Genomic DNA, 25,391 nt, shown 5'->3' on the forward strand with positions numbered 1-25,391 from the left:
ATTCGTTTACCAAACATTTGCTCTTCCTATCTTCTTGTGAACTGTCTTCCTTCTCTTTGGAGCCCCAGACCCCTGTCCCTTTTCCTTTGTTCATGATGGCATATAAGCCTCAATTGCTTGGCTCTTCTTTGAGACTCTCAAATCTTTGTGGTGCTTCTGTGCATATGTAATTAAATTTGTTTTTCTCCTATGAATCTGTCTAATATCAATGTAATTAATAGACCAACCAAAAGAAGCCAGCAGGGTAGAGTAAACGTTGTTTCTCCCCTACACTTCCAGTTAGGTGCTTAGTATTCCATTCCCAGATATAAACAAGGATTTTGAGGCAGTTGAGAAAAGCATTTAATATATTTTTTAATTTTTTTAAGTTTATTTATTTTTGAGAGAGAGAGAGAGGCAGAGTACAAGCAGGGAAGGATCAGAGAGAGCGGGAGACACAGAATCTGAAGAAGGCTTCAGGCCCTGAGCTGTCAGCACAGAGCCCAATGTGGGCCTCAAACTGATGAGCTGTGAGATCATGACCTGACTGAAATCGGAAGCTTAACTGAGCCACTCAGGCACCCAGGAAAGCATTTAATATTAAAGAGAGAAACCAAAACAAACAAGCAAGTAACAAAGACATCAGATAGAAAACATAAGTAATCATAGTAAAGACAAACCATAATACATATCCTATGAAAGATAAAAGAAAATATAGCATCTGTGAAACAAGAACAATAAGCAGCTTTTAAAAAGGAATATTCCAAGGAAAAGATAGAGCTCTTAGATATTAAAAAATAAGTTAATAGAAATAAGAATTTCAAAAGAAATATCTCAGTTGAGAGTATTTCCCCGAAAGTAAAACCAAAAAGATAAAGAGACTATTTTTATAGAGAGAAAAGACTTTGAAAATGACTAAATTAGTCAGAGGGTCATTCTTTATTAGGAGTTCTAGAAAGAGAACACAGAAAAAAAAATGCAGGGGAAGAAATTACCAGAAATAATACAGCTGATCACATATATGAGATAGGACTAAAGGACATGACTTTCTAAATTCAAAGTAATCACCAAGGGATTAGTACAATAAATAAAAACAAAACTACATTAAGAAAGAGTATCATGAAATTTCAGATGACTATAAATAAAGAAGAAATTGTAAAAGCTTCCAGACAGGAAAAAAAATTTCCAAACAGAGATTAAAAACTTTAATTGCTGGGGCGCCTGTGTGGCTCAGATGGTTAAGCCTGTGACTTCAGCCTACGTCATGATCTCACCGTTCCCAAGTTCAAGCCCCACGTCAGGCTTTGTACTGACAGCTCAGAGCCTGGAGCCTGTTTCAGATTCTGTGTCTCCCTCTTTCTCTACCCCTCCCCCACTTACACTCTGTCTCTCTCAAAAATAAATTAAAAAATTAAAAACTTTAAAACTTTAATTGCAACAGACGTCTCTATGGTATTCCTGGAAGCTAAAAAAAAAAAAAAAATGGAACAATTATCTCCCAGCAATTTCTTTTTTTTTTTTTTTTTTTAACATTTATTTATTTTTGAGAGAGAGAGAGACAGAGCATGAACGGAGGAGGGTCAGAGAGAGGGAGACACAGAATCCGAAACAGGCTCCAGGCTCTGAGCTGTCAGCACAGAGCCCGACGCGGGGCTCGAACTCAAGGACCGCGAGATCATGACCTGAGCCGAAGTCGGCCGCTTAACCGACTGAGCCACCCAGGCGCCCCTCTCCCAGCAATTTGTAATTGTGCATTCTGTATTCAAACTATCCACCCAATGAGAAGGGAGAATTAGTATATATTTAGGCAAGAATAGTAAGGTCCCATACATAGAGTAAGGGCACACTTTTACAGATGTTGGTTGCCAAAAGAGGAAACATAGTAAGCAACATTGATGTATGTTACTTGTTTTTGTGCAGAAGATTTCAAACCAGCTTCACACATCTCTGGCCCCGATCCCACCTCACATTCTACCCTCTTGTATGTTGGCCTTACAAGTAAGCTAGTAATAAAGAATATGACAGATTTTTTTTTAAGACTGAAAATCTTTGCATGAGGGGGCATTATATACTATGTATTCTATTGTTTACCAGAATATTCCATTAGATAGTGACCTCTGCTGGGAAGAAGAAATATATCACCAAAGCTGACAAAATAAGTAGTCAAATTCATCTCTTTAGTCAAGGAATTGGTTAATTTGGAAAGGCAATGCTGGCCAAATCTGTTATTAAGAATTGTTAAGGGGGGCCCTGGATGGCTCAGTTGGTTGAGCATCTGACTCTTGATTTCAGTTCATGTCATGATCTCATGGTTCATGGGACTGATCCCCGTGTTGGGCTCTGTGCAGACAGCATGGAGCCTGGCTGTGATTTTCTCTCTCTCTCCCTCTCTCTTTCTCTCTCTCTCTGTCTCTACCCCTCTTGCACTCTCTAAATAAATAAATAAATAAATAAATAAATAAATAGGAATTGTTAAGGCACAACTGTGCTCTGAATATCTTTATTTCAAAAATGATTCTATGAAGTATTTCAAAGTTATGTAGTATAGAAAATAATATAATAAACATATACCTGTCACCCACCCTAATCAAATCTTAACATTTTCCCATTTTTTAAGTAAAATAATTACATATATGTGAGGCCTCTTACATCCCCCTTCCTGAAAACAGTTCCTTCCTCCCCTGTCAAGGGGGCATTACTTAGTATTCATCTTTCTCATGAATTTTTTTCTCCTTCATATGAAAGTATCATATACAATATAGAGTGTAATGTGTGGCAGGTTTTAAATTTTTTATAAAACTGGGATTTTATAAAAATGGGATTACACACACATTTCTTTCTGAAATTTACCCCTTTCTGCTGGTTGAATTGTCCTGTTAGTGTGATCTTGTCCCCCTCCCTTGGGGAAAAAACCCAAAACACTGAGACTTAAACTGATAAGGAAAATGTGATTCTTGATAATAGAGGTAGGTAAGATAATTTCTAAATGGATTCTGTACAACAGTGTTTGAATATCAGGACAAAGGAGAAAACCAGGAGGAGTTAGTATTATTGAGCACTTACAATATGCCAGACAGCATTTTAAGTGACTTCTTTGGTTAAGTAATTTGTCCTCATGGCAACTCTTCCTCCACTTTTCAAAGGAAGAAACCAAGGCGAATAGAAGTTACCTAGTTTGTAGGTATCAAGTAGGTCACACTGCTGAGCTGCAGGCCAGGAGACCAACCCCCCTCTGACTCTCTGTTCTGAACTGTGATATGTAGATAAGGCTTATAAAGAATTCTAGTGTACTACTGATGTGGATGCACTTGATTTCTACCACGTTCCCTTCCTTGTGGCTTTCTGAGACTCCCAGCTGGGCCCCAAAGGGTGGTGACAGTGGCTCTCTTCTCTCTATTCTGAAATTTAACTGGCCAGAAATTGAGCACCCTCCTGCATGCAAAACCTCTTGGTCCCTTGACATGAGAAAAACTAAGATTGTGATCCCTTGGCATGAGAGAAGCTAGGATTTGTTCTTGACTCCAGCAACTGGGACTTCAGAGGAGTCAAATATAACAACTTCTCTGGATCCACTCTTTTAAGGCAAAATATTATCCTTTTCCATTTGAAATAATCTTGTTGTGAGAAAGAATAATTTAATGTGCTGTGACATCCTGAGTCATTAAATAGGAGCGTCTAGCAGTGCTATGCACTTATTTGCAAAAGTTGATATGCATGAGAGCTTTTGGCTTTAATTCTTCAGCAGAGAGAAACGGGAAGTAGACCTCCAGGCCTAAGTAAAAGTGACAAAGAAAATCGACTCTGGTTCGTGTCTGCTCCCCTAGAGGGAGACTTCTAGGGATAAGCAGGAATAGCATGGGGTCACAGTACCCGGTTTCAGGTCCTGGGTCCTTATCTTATTAAGTAGCTAGCTCACTTACCAGTCATGGGTGAGTTAACAATCCTCTGTGCTGCAGGCCCAACCTCTATAAAACCATAGGATCATAATAGTATCTACCTAATAAACTTGCTGGAAGATTAAATGAGACCATGCATACAATGCCCTTAGGAAAGTCCCCAGCACCCATTAAACATGCAATAAATATTAGGTATGGTTGACACCAACATCATCATCATCATCATCATCATCATCATCATCAGTATCTAGCTGATGGAACTTGCTCTGACCTCCTGAAGAGAAGAAAGGGGGTAAGGACAGAATTGGAAGGCTCTGGGTTTTTTCTGAATACATGCAATAAATCTTAGAGTATTATTTAGTACTTAATAGCTGAAGTTTTCAAATTCTATAAATCTCAATGGTAAGAATGTTTTCTATTCTTTTGGATATCAATTTCTTCTAGTCATGTCTAAGAAAACTGCAACATACATTGACTCAATAAGTACTGATCGAACACCTACCATGTGACAGGGATTTTTCTAAGCATTAGGAATACAGTAGTGGACAAGACAGACAAAATACCTTCCCTCATAAATTTTATGTTTTAATGAAAGAAACTGACAAAGGAAAACCTAAAATACAAATACGATCAGTTAGTGATACATGCTATGCAGAGTATTGCAGATGAGAGATATTTAGATTGGTCAAGGAAAGCTTCTCTCAAGTCCCAATAGTTTATTTTCGTATTGTTTCCCTTGCCTCAAGAGATGTATCTAGTGTGGCCGATGTCAAAGAGGTTACTGCCTGTGTTCTCCTCTAGGATTTGAATGGTTTCATGTCTCACATTTAGCTCTTTAATCCATGTTGAATTTATTTTTGTGTATAATGTGGATGGAGCTGGAGGGCATTATGCTAAGTGAAATAAGTCAGTCAGAGAAAAACAAACACCGTATGAATTCACTCATATGTGGAATTTAAGAAACAACAAATATGATCACAGGGGAAGAAAAGATAGGCAAACCAAGAAACAGACTCTTAACTACAGAGAACAGATGGTTAGCAGAGGGGAGGTGGATGAGGGGATGGCTTAAATAGGTGATGGGGATTAAGGAGTGCAATTGTTGTGATGAACACCAGGTGTTGTATGTAAGTATTGAATCACTAAATTGTACACCTGAAACTAATATTAGTTCACTGTATGTTCACTGGAATTTAAATAAAAACTTAAAAAAAAAAAAAAAGAAAGCTTCTCTGAAGAAGGTGGCATTTGAATGAAATGGGTTACCAAGAGATCTAGGCAGTTATTTGAGAGAACAATCAGGTCAGAGGGAACAGCAAGCACAAAGGCCCTGAGGCAAGAGTGAGTCTGGCTTAATTAAGGAATAGCAAGAAGACCAGAATGGTTACAGCAGAGTGAGCAATGGGCAGAGTTTGCAGGAGCTATGGTTAGAAATATAAGTAGAAACAAGGTCATATAATGCATCTTAGTCCTTAGTGAGAAGTTTGGATTTCACTCTAAGAGTGACCACAAATCAGGGGTGCCTGGTGGCTCAGTCAGTTGAGCGTCCGACTTCAGCTCAGGTCATGATCTCACAGTCTGTGAGTTCGAGCCCCGTGTCGGGCTCTGTGTTGACAGCTCAGAGCCTGGAGTCTGCTTCGGATTCTGTGTCTCCCTCTCTCTCTGCCTCTCCCCTGCTCATGCTCGGTCTCTGTCTCAAAAGTAAACAAACATTAAAAAAAAAAATTTTTTTTAAAAGAGTGATCACAAACCATTATAGATTTGAGCAGGTGGGAAAACAAAAGATTGGGGTAAAAGCAAAGAGATCCATTGGGAGGCTACTGGGGTCCAAATGAGATGATGACTACGTAACTGAAGGTGGAGATGAAGACGATGGTTAGTCGTCACAGTCTGGACCTATTATGAAAGTAGAGCTGAGCCAAGCTATTGAAGGACTACAAGTGTTGTGTGTGGTAAAGAAAGGAATTAAGGATGAAGCCTGTGTTTGGGGCCCAATTAATTAGCTAAGTGTGTGGAACTGCCATTTACTGAGGTGTAGGGGAGGAACACTCTTCTCTCCTAGTTTCTTTGGCTGTTCTAATAATTAAATTGACGTAAGGCAGATTAACAGGAGAAAAATGTAATCTTGTATGTGCGGGAGCTCACAAAAATAGGACAGAGAAGTGACCAAAGTGGGCATCTTTTAGACAAAGAAATAATAAATTTGTGAAAAACTGACAAGACAAGGAGTTTGGGCTTGATGGAGGAAATTGATAAAGAAGTAACAAGGTTTGTTTACACAGCCTTCCTGGTCCTGAATTCCCTATCTCTGGCGACAGGGATACCTCTTACCCTCCAGGTGCAGGAGGGTGCCCTTCTCATGGGAATTTATTTCCTACTTTTAGGGGAACAGAGAAGGGTCAGAGTGTCCTTCTTGTACCAGCTGTTTCTTAAGTAACTTTAATTTTAAATAATCAATATCAATCAAAATAATATCAATAATCAGTAATCAAAGTGGCATATTTTAGGGTGGCCTGCCCTGAAACCCATCAGGGGGAAGATGAGGGGTGGGTCTTGTTTGATAGAGTAGGGTTATATACAGACTTGTCAAATTTAGATGCATGCAATCCAAGCAGTGGTATGGGGTAGCTCAGCAGAAATGTTGGGGAGGGAGACTTATGTCTGAATCTCAGCAACATCTAAATGACCTTAAACAACAGGAGGAAAAGGGGCACCTGGGTGGCTCACTTGGTTAAGCGTCCCAATCTCAGTTTCGGCTCAGGTCATGATCTCATGGTTTCGTGAGTCTGAGCCCCACATAGGGCTCTGCACTGACAGTGTGGAGCCTTTTTGGGATCCTCTCTCTCTCTCTCTCTCTCTCTCTCTCTCTCTCTCTCTCTGTCCCTCCCCTACTCACGGTGTCTCTGTATCTTTCAAAATAAATAAATAACCTTAAAAAAATAAAACAGGAGAAAAGGAGATCAACGAGAATGAATATAGTGAGAATCAAGAAGAGGTTCAAAGCTGAGGATGAGGTTTTTCCAACATTTAGAGTTTAGCAAGACATGGAATAGCCAACAGGAATACTGACAAGTGGCTAGTAAGTATGAGGAAAACTAGAAAGGGATGACAGCCTGCAAGTCCAATAAAGAAAATGTATCAGGAGGAGGGTGTGATCAATTGGTCTGTGATGTTGAGTTTTCCATAACTCTTAGGTATCACAGAATAATCTTTTTTGTTTGTTTCTGTTGAGAGAGAGAGAGGTGGGGGAAGGACAAAGGGAGGGAAAGAGAGAGAGAGAGACAGAGAGAGAGACAGAGAGAGACAGAGAGAGAGAGAGAATCCCAAGCAAACTCCATGCCTGGTGCAGAGCCCAACACGGGTTCCATCTCATGAACCGTGAGATCATGACCTGAGCTTGAATCAAGAGTTGGACACTTAACTGACTAAGCTACCCATGCACCACGGGTATCAGGAAATAATCTTAATAGCTGGTATCTGCATATATCTGTATGGCAGTTTACAGTGGCAAAGCATGTTTGTTGGTACAATAATTATACAGAACATCCTATGAAAAATGAGTGCAATGATCAATTATGAGACATGCTGTCTGTGATGTTTCACTCAGAAGTTCATAGTCCACATTAATGCATGCATTTAGTGTGTGGCTCTGAGAAGTTAATGGAAAAGAAAACTGCTACCTTTTTTAAAACCAGGAATTTCCCAAATTGTTTTTTTTAATTTTTTTAATGTTTTTATTTATTTTTGAGACAGAAAGAGACAGAGCATGAGCAGGCGAGGGGCAGAGAGAGAGCGAGACACAGAATCCGAAGCAGGCTCCAGGCTCTGAGCTGTCAGCACAGAGCCCGACGGGGGGTTCAAACTCACGGACCGTGAGATCATGACCTGAGCTGAAGTTGGTCGCTTAACCGACTGAGCCACCCAGGCGCCCCTCCAAATTGTTTTTTTAATTGAGATTTTGGGGAGTAATTTATAAGCAGTAAAATCCAACCATTTTAGGAATACAATTTTATGAGTTTTTATACAATCATGTAACTACCACCACAACCTAAGTGATTTTAAATCACAAATTGGGCCAACGTGGAATGTCTCTAGCTCCACTTTGGGAAATGTTTATTGAGGGTTTGTGAACATTTGCACATATATTATCCCACTTAACCCTCATGCCAGCTCTCTGAGCTACACAGTGATGGGGTTCAGGACACACTACCCCAAAATGTGGCACCTGGGCACGTTAAATATCTTAACCTTAAAAAGTTTTGTGTAAATGGCAGAACCAGGAAGGTCACTCTGGCCTCCATCACTCTTTTTCCCTGAAACAGGCCATAAAACTCCCATGTGAAACGTACCCTCCCTACGCCAGGAGGAGGGAAGACATCACTAGAGACCAGGAATTTGGGGCCAAGAAGTCTATATAAACAAACCTTGTTAAACTAACCTTTATCTTCCTAGACACTTCTTCACCATTTACTACCTCTCGCCCAAACTTCACAAAATGACTGTTTCTTCATCTAAAAGGTATAAAAGCTTCCTACTCTGGTCACTTCTTTGGCTCTTCATTCTCTTGTGGAGGCTCCCCTGTACACGTAAAAATTCAATAAAGTTTGTATCATTTTCTCCTATGAATCTGTCATTGTCAGTTTAATTTTCAGACACAGCCAGGGACCCTAAGAGGGTTGAGGAAAAACTTTTCCCCATTTGCCGTACCATTATTTCTCTATAAGACAGAGAAAGAAAGAGGCACAAAGAAGTAAAGAATCATGCCCAAGTTCTCACAAACCTCCTCAGTGAAAGAGGTAGATTGAAACAGATCCTCTTTTCACTTGGCACAGTGGGAAAATAACAGATAAACCACCAACAACTAAGACTATTTACTGAGTCCTTGATTCATCAAGCATCTCTTTAAAGCAGGTGCCGTTATTCTTAACCTATAGGAGTTAAGTGTTAAGGGGTTAATCAATTTGCTCAAGGGTAAAGAGTTAGAAATTAGTGGAGAAAAAATTCAAATCTAGGTCTTTCTGAATTCAGAGCCTGAAATCCCAGCTGCATCATACTGTGCTGTCCTATACAGTAGCCACTAGCCATATTTGGCTATTTGAGAACTTGAAATGTGGCTACTCCAAATTGATATGCGTGTAAATGTAAAATATACATAGAATTTTGAAGACACTTTAAAAATATAAAATATCTCAGGGATTTTTTATACTGATTACATGTTAAAACAATATTTTGGATATATTGAATTAGATAAATTATCGTATTAAAATGAATTTCATAGGTGGCTCAGTCGGTTAAACATTCAACTTTGGCTCAGGTCATGATCTCACAGTTCGTGGGTTTGAACCCCGGATCAGGCTCTATGCTGACAGTGCAGAGCCTGGAGCCTGCTTCAGATTCTGTGTCTCCCTCTGTCTCTGCCCCTACCCAACTCATGCCCTGTCTCTCTCTTTCAAAAATAAATAAACATAAGAAAATAATACAATGAATTTCACCTCTTTTTACTTTTTAAAATGTGTCTCCTAGAAAATTAAAAATATGTAGCTCATACACTGCTTTAATAAATAGAAGCCGACCAAACGATTTATTTCTTAGTGTTGCAGTCAAGAGATTTCCCCTTATTTTTCCATCCAGGGTAGAACACATCACCAGATACATTGTTTTATCCAGAGTTGGTTTATTTCTGGAGGAAATAGTTAGAAACAGGATTCTTCCTCTGGTCCCCAGCTGTTTACAGTCATTTTCTTTTGCACCCACACAAGTTATTGCTTTCACTTTTGGTAGATTCATTTTTATTAAAAATATTAGCTAACCAATGACTTGTTAAAGACATACACCAGAAGGTTGCTTTTTTTTTTTTTTAAATAAAGCAATAAAATACAATGATCATGGGGAGTCAATACTGGACATCCAGCATTTAACCCACTGCATTTCCTTGCAGGGTGAACTAGCACCTGGGTGATGCCTGCATTCTGTCAGTCATGTCGCACGCTAATCCTGAAAAGCACATAATACCTCCTAAAATATCTCAAGGGGTTAGAAAGATCTTCTAAATATTTTTAAATCACTAAAGAATAAGAATTGCCTAAAATATGTTCCTTCCTGAAACCTGCTTCATTTTAGTTCTAAATATTCTTTTAGTCCTTGATATTGATTCTAAGGAAGAAGTCTTCATAAGTAAGAGTGTGCTTCTTTACTGGAATTATAGTGTATATATGCGTACACATATATAGTACATATATATGTGCATATGTGTGTGTATGTATATGTGTATGTATATGTATATGTATACTTACATATTTACATATAGTGCCCACTACCTCCAAGTGGAGTCGAAATCTGGCACTTATCTATTATCATTTTATTTGTGTGGTTCAGTAGCTATCAACCCTGTTTCTGTATTGGAATCAACTGGGGAAATTTTGAAAAACCCAAATGTTCAAACCTTGCCCCTAGAAATTCTGATTTAGTGAATATGAAGTCTCCCTCAGCCCAATGAGAAAATTGGACGCACAACTGAGGTTGAGAACTATTCGTGACGACAGTGAAACTAGTGTTTTAGGCTCCCTAAACTTACTTCTTTTTTTAATAAATATTTATTTATTTTTGAGAGCATGGGAGAGGCAGAGAGAGAAGGAGACACAGAATCCGAGCAGGCTCCAGGCTGTCAGCACAGAGCCTGATGCGGGGCTTGAACTCAAGACACACAAGTTCATAACCTGAGCCGAAGTCAATGCTTAACTGACTGAGCCATCCAGGCGCCCCTCCCTAAACTAACTTTTAAAAAAGAAACTAGTTTGCACCCAGATCTCTCTTCTGTCCTCTGTGCCTGCAAGGATACTAAGCACCTCTGCTCAAATTTCTTACCAAAATCTCTTTGGCTTAGATGCTTTCCCTCAACCAAACGCCTACTAGGGTTTTTATAAGCATCACTCATTAGTCTGATGTTTATGTATGGTGGGTGTATATGTGCATGAGTGTGTCCCAACTGGACTATAACTCTTTAAGGAGAAGGATAACATCTTTATGTTTACCACACCCCATTTTAGGCAAATGCACATCACACACCGGGTACTTAGTTTAAAAAAAAAAAAAAGATGTTTCAAAAGTACCTACAATGATCCCCAACTTACAGTGGTTTGACTTACAATTTTTCAACTTCTTGATGGTGTGAATCAGTGGAAGCCATACTTTGAATTTTGACTTTTGATCTCTTCCCACTAGCAGTATTTGATAAGATACTCTCTCACGATACTGGCGGCAGCAGCAAGCTGCAGCTCCCCGTCAGCCACATGATCACAAGGGTAGACAACCAATATACTTACAACTGTTCTGTTTTCCACTGTCAGTACAGTATTCGGTAAATTGCGTAAGATATTCAACACCTTCTTATAAAATAGGCTCTGTATTAGATGATTTTGCCCAACTGTAGGCTAATGTAAGTGTTCTGAACACATTTAAGGTAGGCTAGGCTATGCTGTGATGTTCAGTAGGTTATATGTATTAAATGCATTTTTGACTTACAGTATTTCCCACCTATGATGGTTTTATTGGGACATAACCCCACTGTAAATAGAGCAAGGTCCGTAAGTAAGATCATGATGTGCTCTTAAGAACATCACAAAACAAATCAAATCCCTCCCCTAATAACAGCCCTTTAACTGAAGATAATTGTAGCAGTTATGGATCTCAGTCCATACACTCAAGTTTGCAAGAAACATAATCTTCTAATATTACCCACACTCAGGATTTTCTCCCCACTCACCCATTCCTTCACCTCAGACTACTAGAATCCATCACCTTGAAAGCAGTCCCGAAGGAAATGATACATTATGAACTTTCCTGCCAGAAAAAAAGAAAAAAAGCACCATCTCAGAATGTTTACGAATTACGTAAGTTTTCCTGAAATGCCATGTGTTTGAATTATCTATCATACCATTAAATTAAATATGGCTAAAATGTTTTTGGGACTTTATGTATTATAAGTTTTATTGTAGGTATTTCATACTTATTATAGCTGAGTTTTCTGATCATAGTGATGTCAAAGTATTATTTAGAGGAACAAACCTACCATCCATGTTGTTGTTGATGGGCAGGTTTAAAAAATTAAGAAATTTTTTTTTTTTCTGAGAGACCTCTTCCTCCAGGCTATTTTCTGGCCCACAACCCAATAAAACTCTGTATTACTGACTTTCTGTTGGGATAAAATTTTAAAATAACTTTTGACCCATCCTATTAGGCCAGCGCTTCTTAAATTCTCTTCAGTGAAATACCAGCAAGGGAAGAAGACAGAGAATGCAGTATATAGCTGGATGTAGCCCCAAACTAAAATTTTGTTGCTGATTAGGATTAAATCTTAATGAAATTCTTCACCTCATTTCATTATACACCATTGCTTTAAATAGTAAAAAATGTTTCACTTCCCTGAATCTTTCAGTAAATTGATGCCATAGAAAAATATGTTTACTTTGTGGCTTTGAATAAATTGGCGATACACCTAAGAATAACCCTTAACTCCAGCTGGGAAGAAGAGGAAGCTTGGAGGAAAGGAAGGAGAAGCAGGCTCCACGTGAGAGCCTTGCATGGCAAAAAAAGTTTCAGTTTGGAAACCCAGTGTTTGTTTGCTATGTTCATAATGTACCTTAACCCTTACTCCCTTAGATCCTGTTCCCCGTTGTTTGCAAGCAGGACTTACCTTCTATAGGGCCATTAGAGCTTGAAGGTGCATTCCCGTCTGACTCATGATTCTCTTTCCAGATAGTACAAATGCCCTGCTTTTCCAGCTAATATTGAGCACTTATTATGTACCTGGTTTCGTTTTAAATTCTTTATATTTGTCAAGTCTTTTAATCTTCCCAACAAGCCTTTGATGAGGCTATTATTATACCCAATATACAGAAAAGAAAATTGAGATATAATTCCTTCAAGGTCACCCAGCTAGTGGATAACTGGTAGGGGACATTCTTAACCGCTGCAATATTGTGCTTTAAATGACAACATTTAAACTGTGTGTAAAATTAAAACACATAAAGGATTGATAATGTTGGATGTGTTATAAAGAGAAAGGGTTTTAAAGTAAACTTTTTATTCATATTGAATATTGAAACGTGCATAAATCATGTTCAAAAGTAACTATCACCCACATAGAGAAACAGAACACAACTAGAGGCCCTCCCATCACCTCTTATGCTCTAAGTTTCAAAGTTCAAAATAATCATTCACTTAGTGTTGTACAAGCTGAACTCTATATCTATTTAAGACCCTAATTAAATTCATTTCCATAGTAATATACTCTTTCTAGAGTAGTGATCCTCAAAATTTGGTCCCCAGACAAGCAACCTAGCATCATCTGGGAACTTGTTATACTTGCAAATTCAAGGACCTCCATCCAGACCTACAGAACAGAAACTCTGGGCGTGAAGCTCAGCAATTACGTTTTAACAAGCCCCCGAGCTGACTGTGATGCACGCTAAGGTTGCAGAGGCTTGGATGTAAGTCCGTTGTAATGGTTTTGGTTGGTGATCACGTATTGTGTTAAGTGAATACTACCGCCTAAAGCGTTAGGCGTGGATAACGGTGACAAGTTCTAATCACCTACCTTTTTGAAGTACACTGCGGGTAAAATGTTTTCTATTTTAACTAACCGTGTTGCTGTTGCCGTCAATGTTGCATTTTATCAGGAGTATAAAGCAGGCTCCTCACCTCCTAACCTCACTAGTCGCCCAGTCCGTAGGAGTCCAGTTTACCAACAAAGCCCGGCTGCAGCGTGGCGGGGAATTCAACATCCTGAAGCGGGAGCAGGCCTCGGCTAATCAAATGCAAGGCTTAAGTCGCTCGCCCACCCTGGCGGTGTGATTGGTGGTTTCCCGCCGGCGGAAGAGACCTTTCGAGGCACCGCCCAGGGCCCTCCCGCACTAGCCAATCGTCGCTCGGCGCCTAGGGCGGGGGCGGACTCGCGCGAGTGATTTAACATGGCGGAAAATGGTGTCTTGGCGGCTCCGAGCCCGCGGGGGCGTGCGGATGGGGAGGACGCGGAGCCCCCGGAAGAGCGAATGGCAGAAACGCCGAGAGATGATCAGGAGCAGTTTGAGTGCCAGGAACTGCTGGAATGTCAGGTGCAGGTGGGGGTCCCGGAGGAAGAGGAAGACCCGGGCCTAGTGGCCGAGGCCGAGGCGGTCGCTGCTGGCTGGATGCTTGATTTCCTCTGCCTCTCTCTTTGCCGGGCCTTCCGCGACGGCCGCTCTGAGGACTTCCACCGGACCCGCGACAGCGCAGAGGGTGAGTGCTGGGCGCGCCTGGTTCGGGGCTGCGCTGAGGCCGGGGGCGACGACGCGGAGCGGGGCGGGAACCTCTGTGAGCTGTCAAAGCCCAGTTTGCAGCGCAGTACCCCTTGGGGGGGGGGGGTCGGGGGACCCGGGCTGCTGCGGCGCAAGACCCGAGGCTCTGAGTTGAAGTTGGTTCGAATCCCGCACCCGCCTGTTTGCAGCTTCTCAGTTTTTCTCAGATTCTGTTTTTCTCTTCAGTAAAGAGAGAATTAGAATTAGACCGCCATTTAGAATTGATGCAGGATCCAACGAGTTAAAATGTATAAAATTGCCCAGCGTCTCAAGTCCTTTTTCTCCTTTGGCGCTTGTATTTGTTGTTTTTATCGACTCAGGTATTCCTGTGATGGCATTTATTAAGCGGTCACAGTGGCCTCCAAGTGACCCAGGCATCAGTGTTTTCTATTAATTTGTGAGCTTTTTATTTTTTTTTAATTTTTTTTTTAACGTTTATTTATTTTTGAGACAGAGAGAGACAGAGCATGAACAGGGGAGGGGCAGAGAGAGAGGGAGACACAGAATCTGAAACAGGCTCCAGGCTCTGAGCTGTCAGCACAGAGCCCGACGCGGGGCTCGAACTAACGGACCGTGAGATCATGACCTGAGCCGAAGTCGGACGCTTAACCGACCGAGCCACCCAGGTGCCCCTATTTGTGAGCTTTTTAAATCTCATTTGGCTTGGTTGCCTGCAGAATAAAAGTAACTGTCAATGAAATTTACTGCCTGCACAACACAGTCTGTAAGCGATGGACAAAAACAGATTCAGAGAAGACTGGCTTTTTCAATGAGAACAGAAAGATACGCTGGTATTTAATATAAAATTAAACACTTCAGAAAACAGTATCGACACATTTCATCTTCATGGTCATCCCGTAAATTAGGCAGGTAATCTTAGTTTATAGAGGAGTGGACTAGTCAAGCAGTCTAAAGTGTTGATAGGTTAAAAGGAATGTTCCACACCTGTGCCTTATCTTCCGCTCCAAGAACCTTTCCATATACTGACTGTGTCAGATGGCACTAGAGCCATGGTTAATTACCATTAATTAGAAAGTTAAATCCTGAAATGAAGCCAGTTCGTTATACTTAAAATTATTTAAAAAGTCCACTTTGGGGAGAAAGGTAGGATTATCTGTGTATTAATGAATTTGAGTTGGAAACATTAGTATCAGTTCCTGTTTGGCTCAATACAGGCATAAATGGCGTTAAGAAACATCATTCATTGGGTAAATTTGCGGATCTAATTGGCTTTGTTAAACAATTTCATGAATTGGGCAGCATCCCACCCAGCCAAGCAGGGAGGAGGTTGGAGAAGTTGTACAAAATGGAAGATTTTTATAGGAAGGAGGGCAGGGCAAGAAAGTTATAAGCAAAAGAAAAGGATTATTCCAGTCTAGGTCCATTCCCTTTAGGAGGAACAGCAGGCGTCTTACGCAGATTACCTCATCTTTCTTTGGGGGATGGAGAAGGCCCATTTGGCAGACTTTTTGGCTCCAGTCACAAAATTCCTACCAACCGGTTTAGACTATTTGGGGAAGGTTGAAAGTGCAGCCAGATTTGGTGGTAAGCCCAGTTTGGGGACTTAGCCAGAGTGACACCATTTTGGGCCTGTGGTTTTCTTTTAACAATGATTACATATAGAAATGTTTATGCATATTTCTATACATGTCTAGACACAGGTTAGTTAGTATATATTCATTTACTTATTCTGTTAGACGAAAGGGCACAGAAGCAATGTAACCCTACGTAGTAACCTAGCACTGGAGGCTTGGTTTCTAATACCATTCCTTAATAAAGGGAACCAGCGCTCTTTGGAGAAATGGCCTGAATCTGACCCTGGGACAGGAGATAGGACAGATGAACCTGGAGCATCTTGTGCCAGAAAGTAAGGAAGTGCTAACAGCAAACCCCCAGACAAAAAGAACTTTTGGGGGTACAAAGGGAACAGGAGCCAGCTGTAAGAGCTCCCAATGGCCAGAGCAACTCGAGCAAGAAAATAGTTTGAATTCTAACCCGAAGGTAAAATAATTATCTGTGAGCCCATACTGATGTAAATAAATGATGGAATAAATAAGGAGATGAGATAAGAAACAAATCTCCTGCAGAAGAATTCCAAGTAATTTATGAAGCTACTATGTCGTCAAGGAGGTGAAACCTAACACCCCACTCCTTAAGTGTGGGCTGTGCAGAGTGACTTTATTCTGAGAAGTACAGTATGGCATTGGGGGAAGGATAACTTTACAGTAGAGAAGCCTAACAAAGATTAATTCACACCTAGGTCATCAAGGTCAACAGGAACGGTGACAGTTTGGCATTATATATACTTTATATGATGTATTGAATATGGAACTTTACCTCTTTGATCTTCCTCCCAAAACTTCTTAACTCCAATCAAATTGTGAGAAAAACATCAGACAAAGCCCACTACAAAATATCTCAAAACTGCCAAGGTAATCAAAACCAAGGAAAATCTGAGAAACTGTGATGATGACTAAATGTAATGTGTCCTGGGTGATATCAGCAGAAAAAAAAGGACATAAGTAAAAACTGAGGTAGTCAGAAAAGACCATGGACTTTAGTTAATGATGTATTAATATTGATTTATTAATGTAACCTGTACCATACATATACAAGATGTTATTAATAGGGGAAAGTGGGGGGAGGGTATATAGGACTTCTGTCTTCACAATAATTCTATAAATTGAAAACCTTTCTAAAAATTAAAGACTTCTTTTGAGGTTCTAGGTCAAGACCCGAGGAATAATCTAGGCCACCTCTATTATTTTTAGGATCAGGGCACAGAAAGCCAGAGAGAGTAAACTATTTTTTAAAGTTGCACTGCTAGTCAGTGACCTATAAATTGTGAACATAGTGTTGTCTCTGTATTTCCATTTTGACTGAAAGGACTTCCTTTTATCTTTTATAGAATTTCATTTACTTTTCAAAACTTTTCAAAAACACACAACTCTTGATGCTTTCTAGAAAATTCTTAGCTCTTTCATTCTGACTCACAATTATTCTCACACCTCACTTAACTTAGGCCGTTTCCAGACTAGGAAGCAGTTTAAGATAATGATTAAGAGCATGGGCTCCGGGGGGACACCTGCGTGGCACAGTCCATTAAGCATCTGACTCTTGATTTTTTTTCTGCTCAGGTGAGGATCTCAGGGGTCAGGTCATGGGATATAGTCCGGTCTCTGGCTGACGCTGACAGCAGAGCCTGCTTGGGATTCTCTCTCTTCCTCTCTCTGCCCCTCCCCTGCTCACTCTCTATCTCAAAATAAATAAATAAACTTAAGAAAGAAAGAAAAAAAGAGCATGGGCTCCAGAATAAATTGTCTGAGTTTGATTCCTGGCTCTGCTACTTTATAGCTGTTAGACCTGAAGCAAGTTACTTACCTCTTGGTAGGTCAATTTTCTCATCTTTTTATTTGGGGTGGGGGGCAGAGAGACAGTGAGAGAGCCCAAGGAGGGATTCTCCTGTCTGTCAACACAGAGTCTGATGCGGACTCGAACTCAGGAACCATGAGATCATGACCTGAGGCAAAATCAAGAGTCAGACACTTAACCGACTGAGCCACCTAGGCGCCCTCAGTTTCCTCGTCTGTAAAGTGCTGATAATAGTATCTACTTAAGAGAGTTGTTGAGAGAAACACATGAACTGATCGATACAAAGCAAGGTTTCTCGACGGCCTCAATACAGTTGACACTGTGTGTTTGCACCACATGATTCTTTGTTCTGCATACACACGAGAGTGGAGGGGGGTGAAGGTGAGGGTTCTCCTGTGCTTTGTAGGACGTTTAGCAGCGTCCCAGACCTCAACTACTAGATGCTAGCAGCATTCCCCTTCTACTCGTGACTTTCAGAATTGTCTCTAGACACTGCTGAATGTCCCCTAAGGGACAAAATCACCCCCATTTGAAGACCACTGGTATAGAGTGCTTAGAGTAGTGCCTGGTGTTAGAAGTGCTTAAATACAGTGGCTATTGCAGCCAGTCAGTAGATCTCCCTAACGTGTTTCTGTCAGCAGTGTTTGGTTACAAGTGAGGAGAAAGCAAATAGCCAGGTTCAACCAGGGGAGGTTTTCATTGTTTTTATTTTGTTTTTTGGCTAGCAGGTACAAAGAACAGAAAGGCAGTGGTATTTGTAGGTACTGCATATGGACTAAATTGAATATGGAGGGAGGTGAGATAGAGGTCTGACTTTCTTCCCTAGCATAGAGTAGATTCTTTTGTTTTGCTCCTATACCATACTTAATCTTTGTGGCATTAAAATTTTGATGAATCACTTGCGTAACTTTTGGTTTCTGTCTTTAACATTGGCTAGCAGTAGCTGTTAAGTAAGTATTGAACTGTTTAAATTTTATATTAATTTTGTGCTCTCTCTGAATCTTGTTTAATTAAATTGTAGCTGGTTTTGGTCCAGATAATCTCTGGTATAGCTTAAGATTATGCTATTTTAGAATTGAGGAAATAAATACAAGTCAACGTATTTGTCTTTTATCTGCTTAGTAGCTGCAAGACCACTTTTTGGTTTTGCTAGTTGATTTAATCTTTATATACACCAACCAAGCCCTGGGTGAGGTGTAACTGTGGAACCTTCAGGTCTTACTTTAAACATAATTTCCTCAGAAAAGCTTTCCTATCTCCTTCCTCCAACTAGCTACTAAAACACATTCTAAGCTTTCTTTGTTATATGCATCCATAGCATTCTGTACTTGTCTTTTTCAGTTTTCTCCACGTTTTTACTTAAATTGTTCAATCATTTGTCTTTCATTGCTACATAGTAATAAATTCACTGAGATCCAGGATTATGGTTTACTCCAGCATCATACTCAATGCCTAGCATAACATCTGCGTGGGCATTCAAATATTTGGAAGACTAACATTAATACATTTTTTTTATACATCTGCAGTTTTATTTCTTCTTTGGGGTTAGGGTTGAGGAGAAACAGGTTTTGGCTGAGAAATAAACTTTTTTGCTGAAATTGTACCCTGAAAGTTTTAAATAAGTAGCAGAAGAAAGGGAAGATAGGTAGTTGGTAAACTGAGGCCTAAAGTTGCTGCCCCCTTTCCGTGTCTGCCCCTATGACTTCTTGTCCCAAACCAAATTACAATAAAGGAAGTATTCTGCTCTTTATTTTGCTCCGGTAATGATCTAGACTGGAGACCAAGAGGGGATTGCCACCACAAGTTCGTTTATACTATGGTCTGTGTCTGAGACACGATCCCTAAAACATCTATCAAAGAGTAAAAGGTAGCAATGTGGACTTGATTTGTTTCCAGAGCTTTTCTGCCCAGCTGTCACTGACGAACACAGCGAACACCAAGGGCACGTCTCTGACAGCCCCTTCGAATTTCTGGAATAAGTATTGTTCTACTGGAGCTGAGCGACAGCTTTGGAACATTCCTCTTAAATGAGCTGCATGTGATTTTCTCCACATACCCTGTGAAAGCACACTCAGGTGGTTTTAGTCTGGAATTCGCACACGGAGCACATTCTCCCGCCATCGCAGGGTCCTCCACCAGCCCGCAGGGCAAGCCTGAGGTGCTCCCTGCCATCTCTGCATGCACAGGGGCCACTGCTTGCAGAGCGTTGAGGTGAGAGCGCAGAACCGCCAGCAGAGGGGGCTCCCCGCGCCTGTAAGCCTGGGGTGCTGGGCTGCGCACCTTTCGGGACAGGGGGACCAGCTTGACTGGCCTCGTGCCTCAGTGGAGCACTCACACTGCAGCCCTCCAGGAGCTCCAAGGTCAGGGCTGCGGAGTGCCAGAGCTGCCAGCTGCCCCGGCAGAGGCTTTATCAGGACGTTCCCATGGCCATGGCGAGAAAGCCAACACGCTCTTGTTGTACCAGGCTGTGCGCTCACTTCTTTGGACCCACAAGGCTTTCTGGAAAGGCCACAGGGCCTCGGGTGCAGCAGGTGGCCACACCTAGGGCCGTCTCCTCGCTGCCAGCTTGCCCCAATAAATAGGTTTTTTAAATCTCTGTAAGTTTAACAGACTCCCTTAACTGAAACCTTGACCAAAATAATATAAAATATTTCCTATAATATTAGGTAGGAGTTTTAAGGTATAAAATAAACTTCCAGCTAATGATTAGACACATTTTACAGTTTGAGTCTAAATCTCCCTTTTTATTAGTATAGAATGCTACCTGTGAAAGTACTTTTAAGTATTTATTATTCTGCATGTGAAAATCTGTTTTTATTTTACAAGAAAAGTGCTCATTGCTGTTTTTCTCATTTTTAAAAAAAATTGCCTATAAATAAAAGCATATAGCTCTCGGTTTATGATTTTTGCATGTTTATAACCTATTACTCAACCAACCACACAGAGGCACTGCTGGGTCAAGTTTGGCTTTTTTTTTTTAATATTTTAATAAAATTCACATCTTTTCTTTTTCAGCTATTATTCATGGGCTGTCCAGTCTAACCGCTTATCAGTTGAGAACTATATTCATATGTCAGTTTTTGACAAGAGTTGCAGCAGGAAAAACCCTTGGTAAATATGTGTTTTTATCTTATTTTTGAAATGTTTTAATCTATGTCTAAAGGTAAAACAATGAGAGGAAACACATGGAAGCTGTTAGTTGTTTTTGAGAGTTTGCACTATGTATTTGGCATGTACATCTATACAAGCATTTTTAAAGGAAAAGAAATATAGTTCTCATCTCCTTAGAGCGCTGGTTGTCAAACTTAGCTTGCTTCAGAATTATTAGAACACTTGTTAAAAAACAGAATGCTGAGTCCCCTTCCCTACCATGAATTCCTGATGCAATAGGATGGATGGGAGGGGCCCTGGAGTTTATATTTCTAATAAGTTCCCAGGTGATTCTGACACATGGGGAGCCACGCTTCATGGACTCTCTTGGAGATTTACTTTAAATTTGACTATGGTAACTTTGTGGTGACTCTTCCATACACATTGTTTTTTACTCACAACTATGATAATTGAAACCTTTTATTTGAACTTGATTTCAGTACTTATTTAGATAGGTGAATATGATTTATAGCTATAAAAGCTCTCTCCTTTATCTCTACAGGTAATTTTAGATTGTAATGGGCAAGCCTGCTTCAGTTTATTAGTAATGGGTGATATTTACAACATGGTCACTTAAGGGACCTTTTGCTACAAATAATTACATATTTATATTGGTGTTTACAATTTACACAAATGCTTTCCCAACAGTGCTAAGTGGTAGGCAGTACTTAACATGAAACTGTTTACTTATAATCCTGTTGTAGTATGGAAAAATCCCAGTGCATTAGTACCACTCTCGTGACGTTCACTGTCCAGCTCTGGCTCATACAGTATGCTGCGTGTTGGGGGTAAGACTAGGGCTGCAATTAATGCCATGACCATAAGTGACTAGGACTAGAAGCAGAGTAGATATAGGGAGACAGAACTATAGGTAGTCTGGGCCTGTAGCTAAAGAAGAAAAGCATCTGGATGTGGACACAATCAGAGAATTCCTGACCATGCGGACAATAAGTTAACATGGTTGTTAACAGTTGTTTTGTAAATTAAATATGACAAAATATTCTAAAGTGCCCAACTGTGTTTCACATGTTAGCAGTTGTTCAGTGGATCTTAACTTTCTCCCGGACGGCCCTTCCTCTAGCCTCTCCTTTCTTTCTGGAAAGAAATGCAGAATGTGTGTGTGGCGCCATGGTTTAATCTTGAAACTCACCAGGATCCCCCTTTGGGTATATCTTAGACATGATAGGCCCATGTCAATTATCAACAATCAATGTATTTCACCATAATGGACTCAAGTGAGGCAGCAATTAAAATTTTAATTTATATGGTAGACTTTCAGCTATATATATAATTCTTCCTTTTTTTTTTTAAAGTGGTTGCTCAACAGCAGCACTGCCTATTAGAAATGTGAGCTATATATATAATTGAAAAGAAATAGATGGACTTAATTTTGGCAATATCTTATTTAACCCAATATTTCTAAAATACATAAACATATAATCAACATAAAACATGTTAATGAGACATTTTACCCCTCTTTTTGCAGTAAGTCTTTGAAACCTTGGGTGTATTTTATACTTAAAGCACATTTCCATTTGGAACTAGCCATATTTTACCTGTTTAACAATTATGTATGACAGTGGCTACCATATTAGCTTTAGTCTCTGCCCCACATAGCTTTGAAATGTGGCAGATGTGTTGAAGGGCAAACGTTTTGTTTATGACAGGTTTCATTCTTTCATGGGACTTTATTTTTTAAGTTCTGTACAGCTCCGGGAGACTTCCCTACCTTTCTACCCCAGCTTTCCGAACTGCCCCAGAACTCAGCAAATGTCCTGAGGGGAAAACCAACCATGTGTTTTCAGTTCTTCTATCCAGTCCACCAAGCTAGCCCCAAGGAAACCGCCAGAAGCTTTCCTTGTTGCTATTACCCCAGTAAAATCTCCCTGCCTGGAATGCACTTACTGAATCTTCGCCTTATAAACAAATGAGGCCAGGGAAGAAAAGCTGCCCCTCATCACCTCCCCTCAAAAGGATTCTCTCCCTGGAGATGTAGTTCATCTAGTTCTCTCTGCTTCCACACTATCCCGTGCCTTTAGCAACATGCTTTTGCAATTTATCCCACTTTTTTCTAGCTGTAATAGGAATGTTGGCCTACCACATTCTGCCTGAAAGTGAAAGTCTACTCTAAAGTTTTTGAAATTAAGATTTAACAGTGATACATTTTTCCCCTACATCTCACATTTATGAGAAGGAAGGCAGATTAATGAGATGGGTTAGATAATGTCCGTCCAGAAACCTAATAGGAAATATAAATATTTAAGTGAGTTTTTATTTTTGTAAGTGTTTATTCTGAGAGAAAGAGAGCACTCACACAAGGGTTGGAGGGGCTGAAAGAGAGGGAGAGAGAATTCCAAGCAAGCTCTGCACTGTCAGCTGATGGGCTCACTCTCACGAATCATGAGATCATGACCCGAGCCAAAATCAAGAGTCGGACACTGGTGTGACTGAACTGCCTAGGCACCCCTGAAGTGAGTTTTTAAAAGAAAAAAAAATGTGAAATTAGAAGGATTAGGCAATCTGCCTTTGCATTTTCATCTTTCATGCTTTCCAGCATGTACTCTAGCCTTACCAAGCATCTTGTTATTCCTGAAACACACCTTTTTTGAGACAAAGTAAGTGGTGTTTAAGTGTTCTGGAGTCTGCTTCTACTACTTGTTAGCTGTGTCACCTCTCCAAGTCTCAGGTCCTACTTTATAAAAGACAAAGTTGATAACGTTGTATACCCTTTTAAAGAAATTGTGTGGATAAAGGAGCTACTGCATGTTAACCACTTAGCATAGTGCCTAACATGTAATAGGACGTTAATATGTGTTGACTATGAGTATGAATATCTTTTGTACTCCTCTGCCTTTTGTTCTGCTGCTGCCTTCCTGAAATGTTCTCCTTCCCATCCTTATCCTCTTCACTTGGTTATCTCCTATTTATCCTCAGTGTCCCAGTTTGGATTGTTTCTCTTCCATGAAGGATTCTCTTCTAGTATCCTTTCGTAGAGTTGATATTCTATTCCTCATATACACTAGACCCTCCTAGAGGGTTTTTGGGAAATACAGATGCATGGGCTCTACCTTGTACTAATTAAATCAATCTCTAAAGGATGGGTCTAGGTTATTTGCATTTTATTTTGTATATTTACTTTGAGAGAGAGAGACACCACACAGGGGTGGGGCAGAGAGAGAATCTCAAGCAGGTTCCACGCTCAATGCGGAGCCTGACTTGGGGCTTGATCTCACGTCCTGACCGTGAGATCATGACCTGAGCCAAAATCAAGAGTCGGACTCTGTAGAGGCATCCCTGTAGTTTTTTAAAGCTACTCTGATGATTCTGAGGTATAGCTAGAGCTGAGAAGTGCTGGCATAATACATAATTCTAATAAAGTACCACTCACATCAGTTTGTCTTTCTTCATAGCTAGCAGTCGGGTTTCATAAGGGCAGGAACCATTTCTTCTTCCTGGTCGTATCCTAAGTACCTGGCACAGGGCCAGGAATATAAAAAGACTTACTCTACAAATTAATAAATTTTTATGTTTAAAATGTTGGAGGGGTGCCTGGGTGGCTCAGTCAGTTAAGCGTCAAACTCTTGATTTCGGCCCAAGTCATGATCTCACAGTTTGTGGGATTGAGCCCCACATCAGGCTCTGTGCTGACAATGCAGAGCCTGCTTGGGATTGATTCTCTGTCTTTCTCTCTCTCTCTCAAAATAAGTAAACATTAAGTAAATCATCAAAATGTTGAAGACACAATTAGAAGACAACAGGAAATAAAGTAGAAATCGTTGAAACTCCTGACATTTAAATTGCATGCTCCTTCAGATTTTTCAAAGGAAGAAAAGGAAATTAACTTGAATCAAATCACTTGCCTAAACTGTTGTGTACAGGAATACTGCCTAGCACAGAGTATATACTCCGTAAACATTTAAAGAACTGAATTCATTAAAAATTGACCAAAGTAAGGTTCTATTTAGCTTCCTTAATTACTTATTTTTGTTCTGGTTTTAAAAGATGCACAGTTTGAAAGTGATGAACGAATTACACCCTTGGAATCCGCCCTGATGATTTGGGCCTCAATTGAAAACGAACATGACAAACTTCATGAAGAAATACAGAATTTAATTAAAATTCAGGTATGAGTATTACATTATTATTATTATTATTATTATTATTATTATTATTATAGAATCTAAGCACACAACATCTAGAGCAATTAAGAGCTACTTAATAGAAGTTGGGCGGTAAACCCAAAGTAAAATTTAATATACTTACTCTCTTCAGAAATTTGACCTCTGGTTTATATTCTTTGACACAAGCTCTGAGAGTTGGGACTTAATGTTTGCTACCTAAGTATGTATATATATATTGCCCCCACTTGAGAAAATACACTGCATCAGTTTAAAGATCACAAAGCAACTTTCAAAAATCAGTAGTTTGTACTGTCTCAATTTCTATTAAAAATTACAAATATGAAAAACAGAATATTTGGTAAGAAATTCATAGGTTTTTGTGAATAAGGGAATGTAAAATTTTAACTGTGTAGAGGGAGTTTTAGGAGTAACCTATTAAAGAGTGAGAGCCAAAAAAGTCATTCAAAGATACAGTAGCAGGGAAAATATGTTTTGCTACCGGGCAAAGCAAATACTAAGGATTGTTCTAGTTAAATAAA

At 40.0% G+C, this 25,391-nt stretch overlaps 1 protein-coding gene and 1 long non-coding RNA gene across 12 annotated transcripts in view; one reads left to right on the forward strand and one right to left on the reverse strand.

The window, feature by feature from the left end:
- The window catches only part of LOC122234875, a 65,461-nt gene extending 51,916 nt beyond the window's left edge, over nucleotides 1-13,545 (reverse strand). For both annotated transcript variants that reach the window (XR_006212839.1, XR_006212838.1), the window contains exons 1-2: nucleotides 13,471-13,545; nucleotides 11,638-11,714 (exon numbers count right to left, since the gene is read on the reverse strand). This is a non-coding gene — a long non-coding RNA (uncharacterized LOC122234875). The remainder of the gene's footprint in view (nucleotides 1-11,637; nucleotides 11,715-13,470) is intronic.
- Nucleotides 13,546-13,761: 216 nt separating this feature from the next.
- The window catches only part of TERF1 (telomeric repeat binding factor 1), a 49,862-nt gene continuing 38,232 nt past the window's right edge, over nucleotides 13,762-25,391 (forward strand). For all 10 annotated transcript variants that reach the window (XR_006212837.1, XR_006212836.1, XR_006212835.1 and 7 more), the window contains exons 1-3: nucleotides 13,762-14,150; nucleotides 20,597-20,692; nucleotides 24,734-24,855. Coding sequence is in view for 7 of the 10 variants with exons in the window: in XM_042972805.1 (XP_042828739.1) it covers nucleotides 13,844-14,150; nucleotides 20,597-20,692; nucleotides 24,734-24,855 (525 nt within the window). In the remaining 3 variants the exon portion in view is untranslated. The remainder of the gene's footprint in view (nucleotides 14,151-20,596; nucleotides 20,693-24,733; nucleotides 24,856-25,391) is intronic.

The sequence above is a fragment of the Panthera tigris genome, chromosome F2, assembly GCF_018350195.1.
Source record: "Panthera tigris isolate Pti1 chromosome F2, P.tigris_Pti1_mat1.1, whole genome shotgun sequence".
NCBI lineage: Eukaryota > Metazoa > Chordata > Mammalia > Carnivora > Felidae > Panthera > Panthera tigris.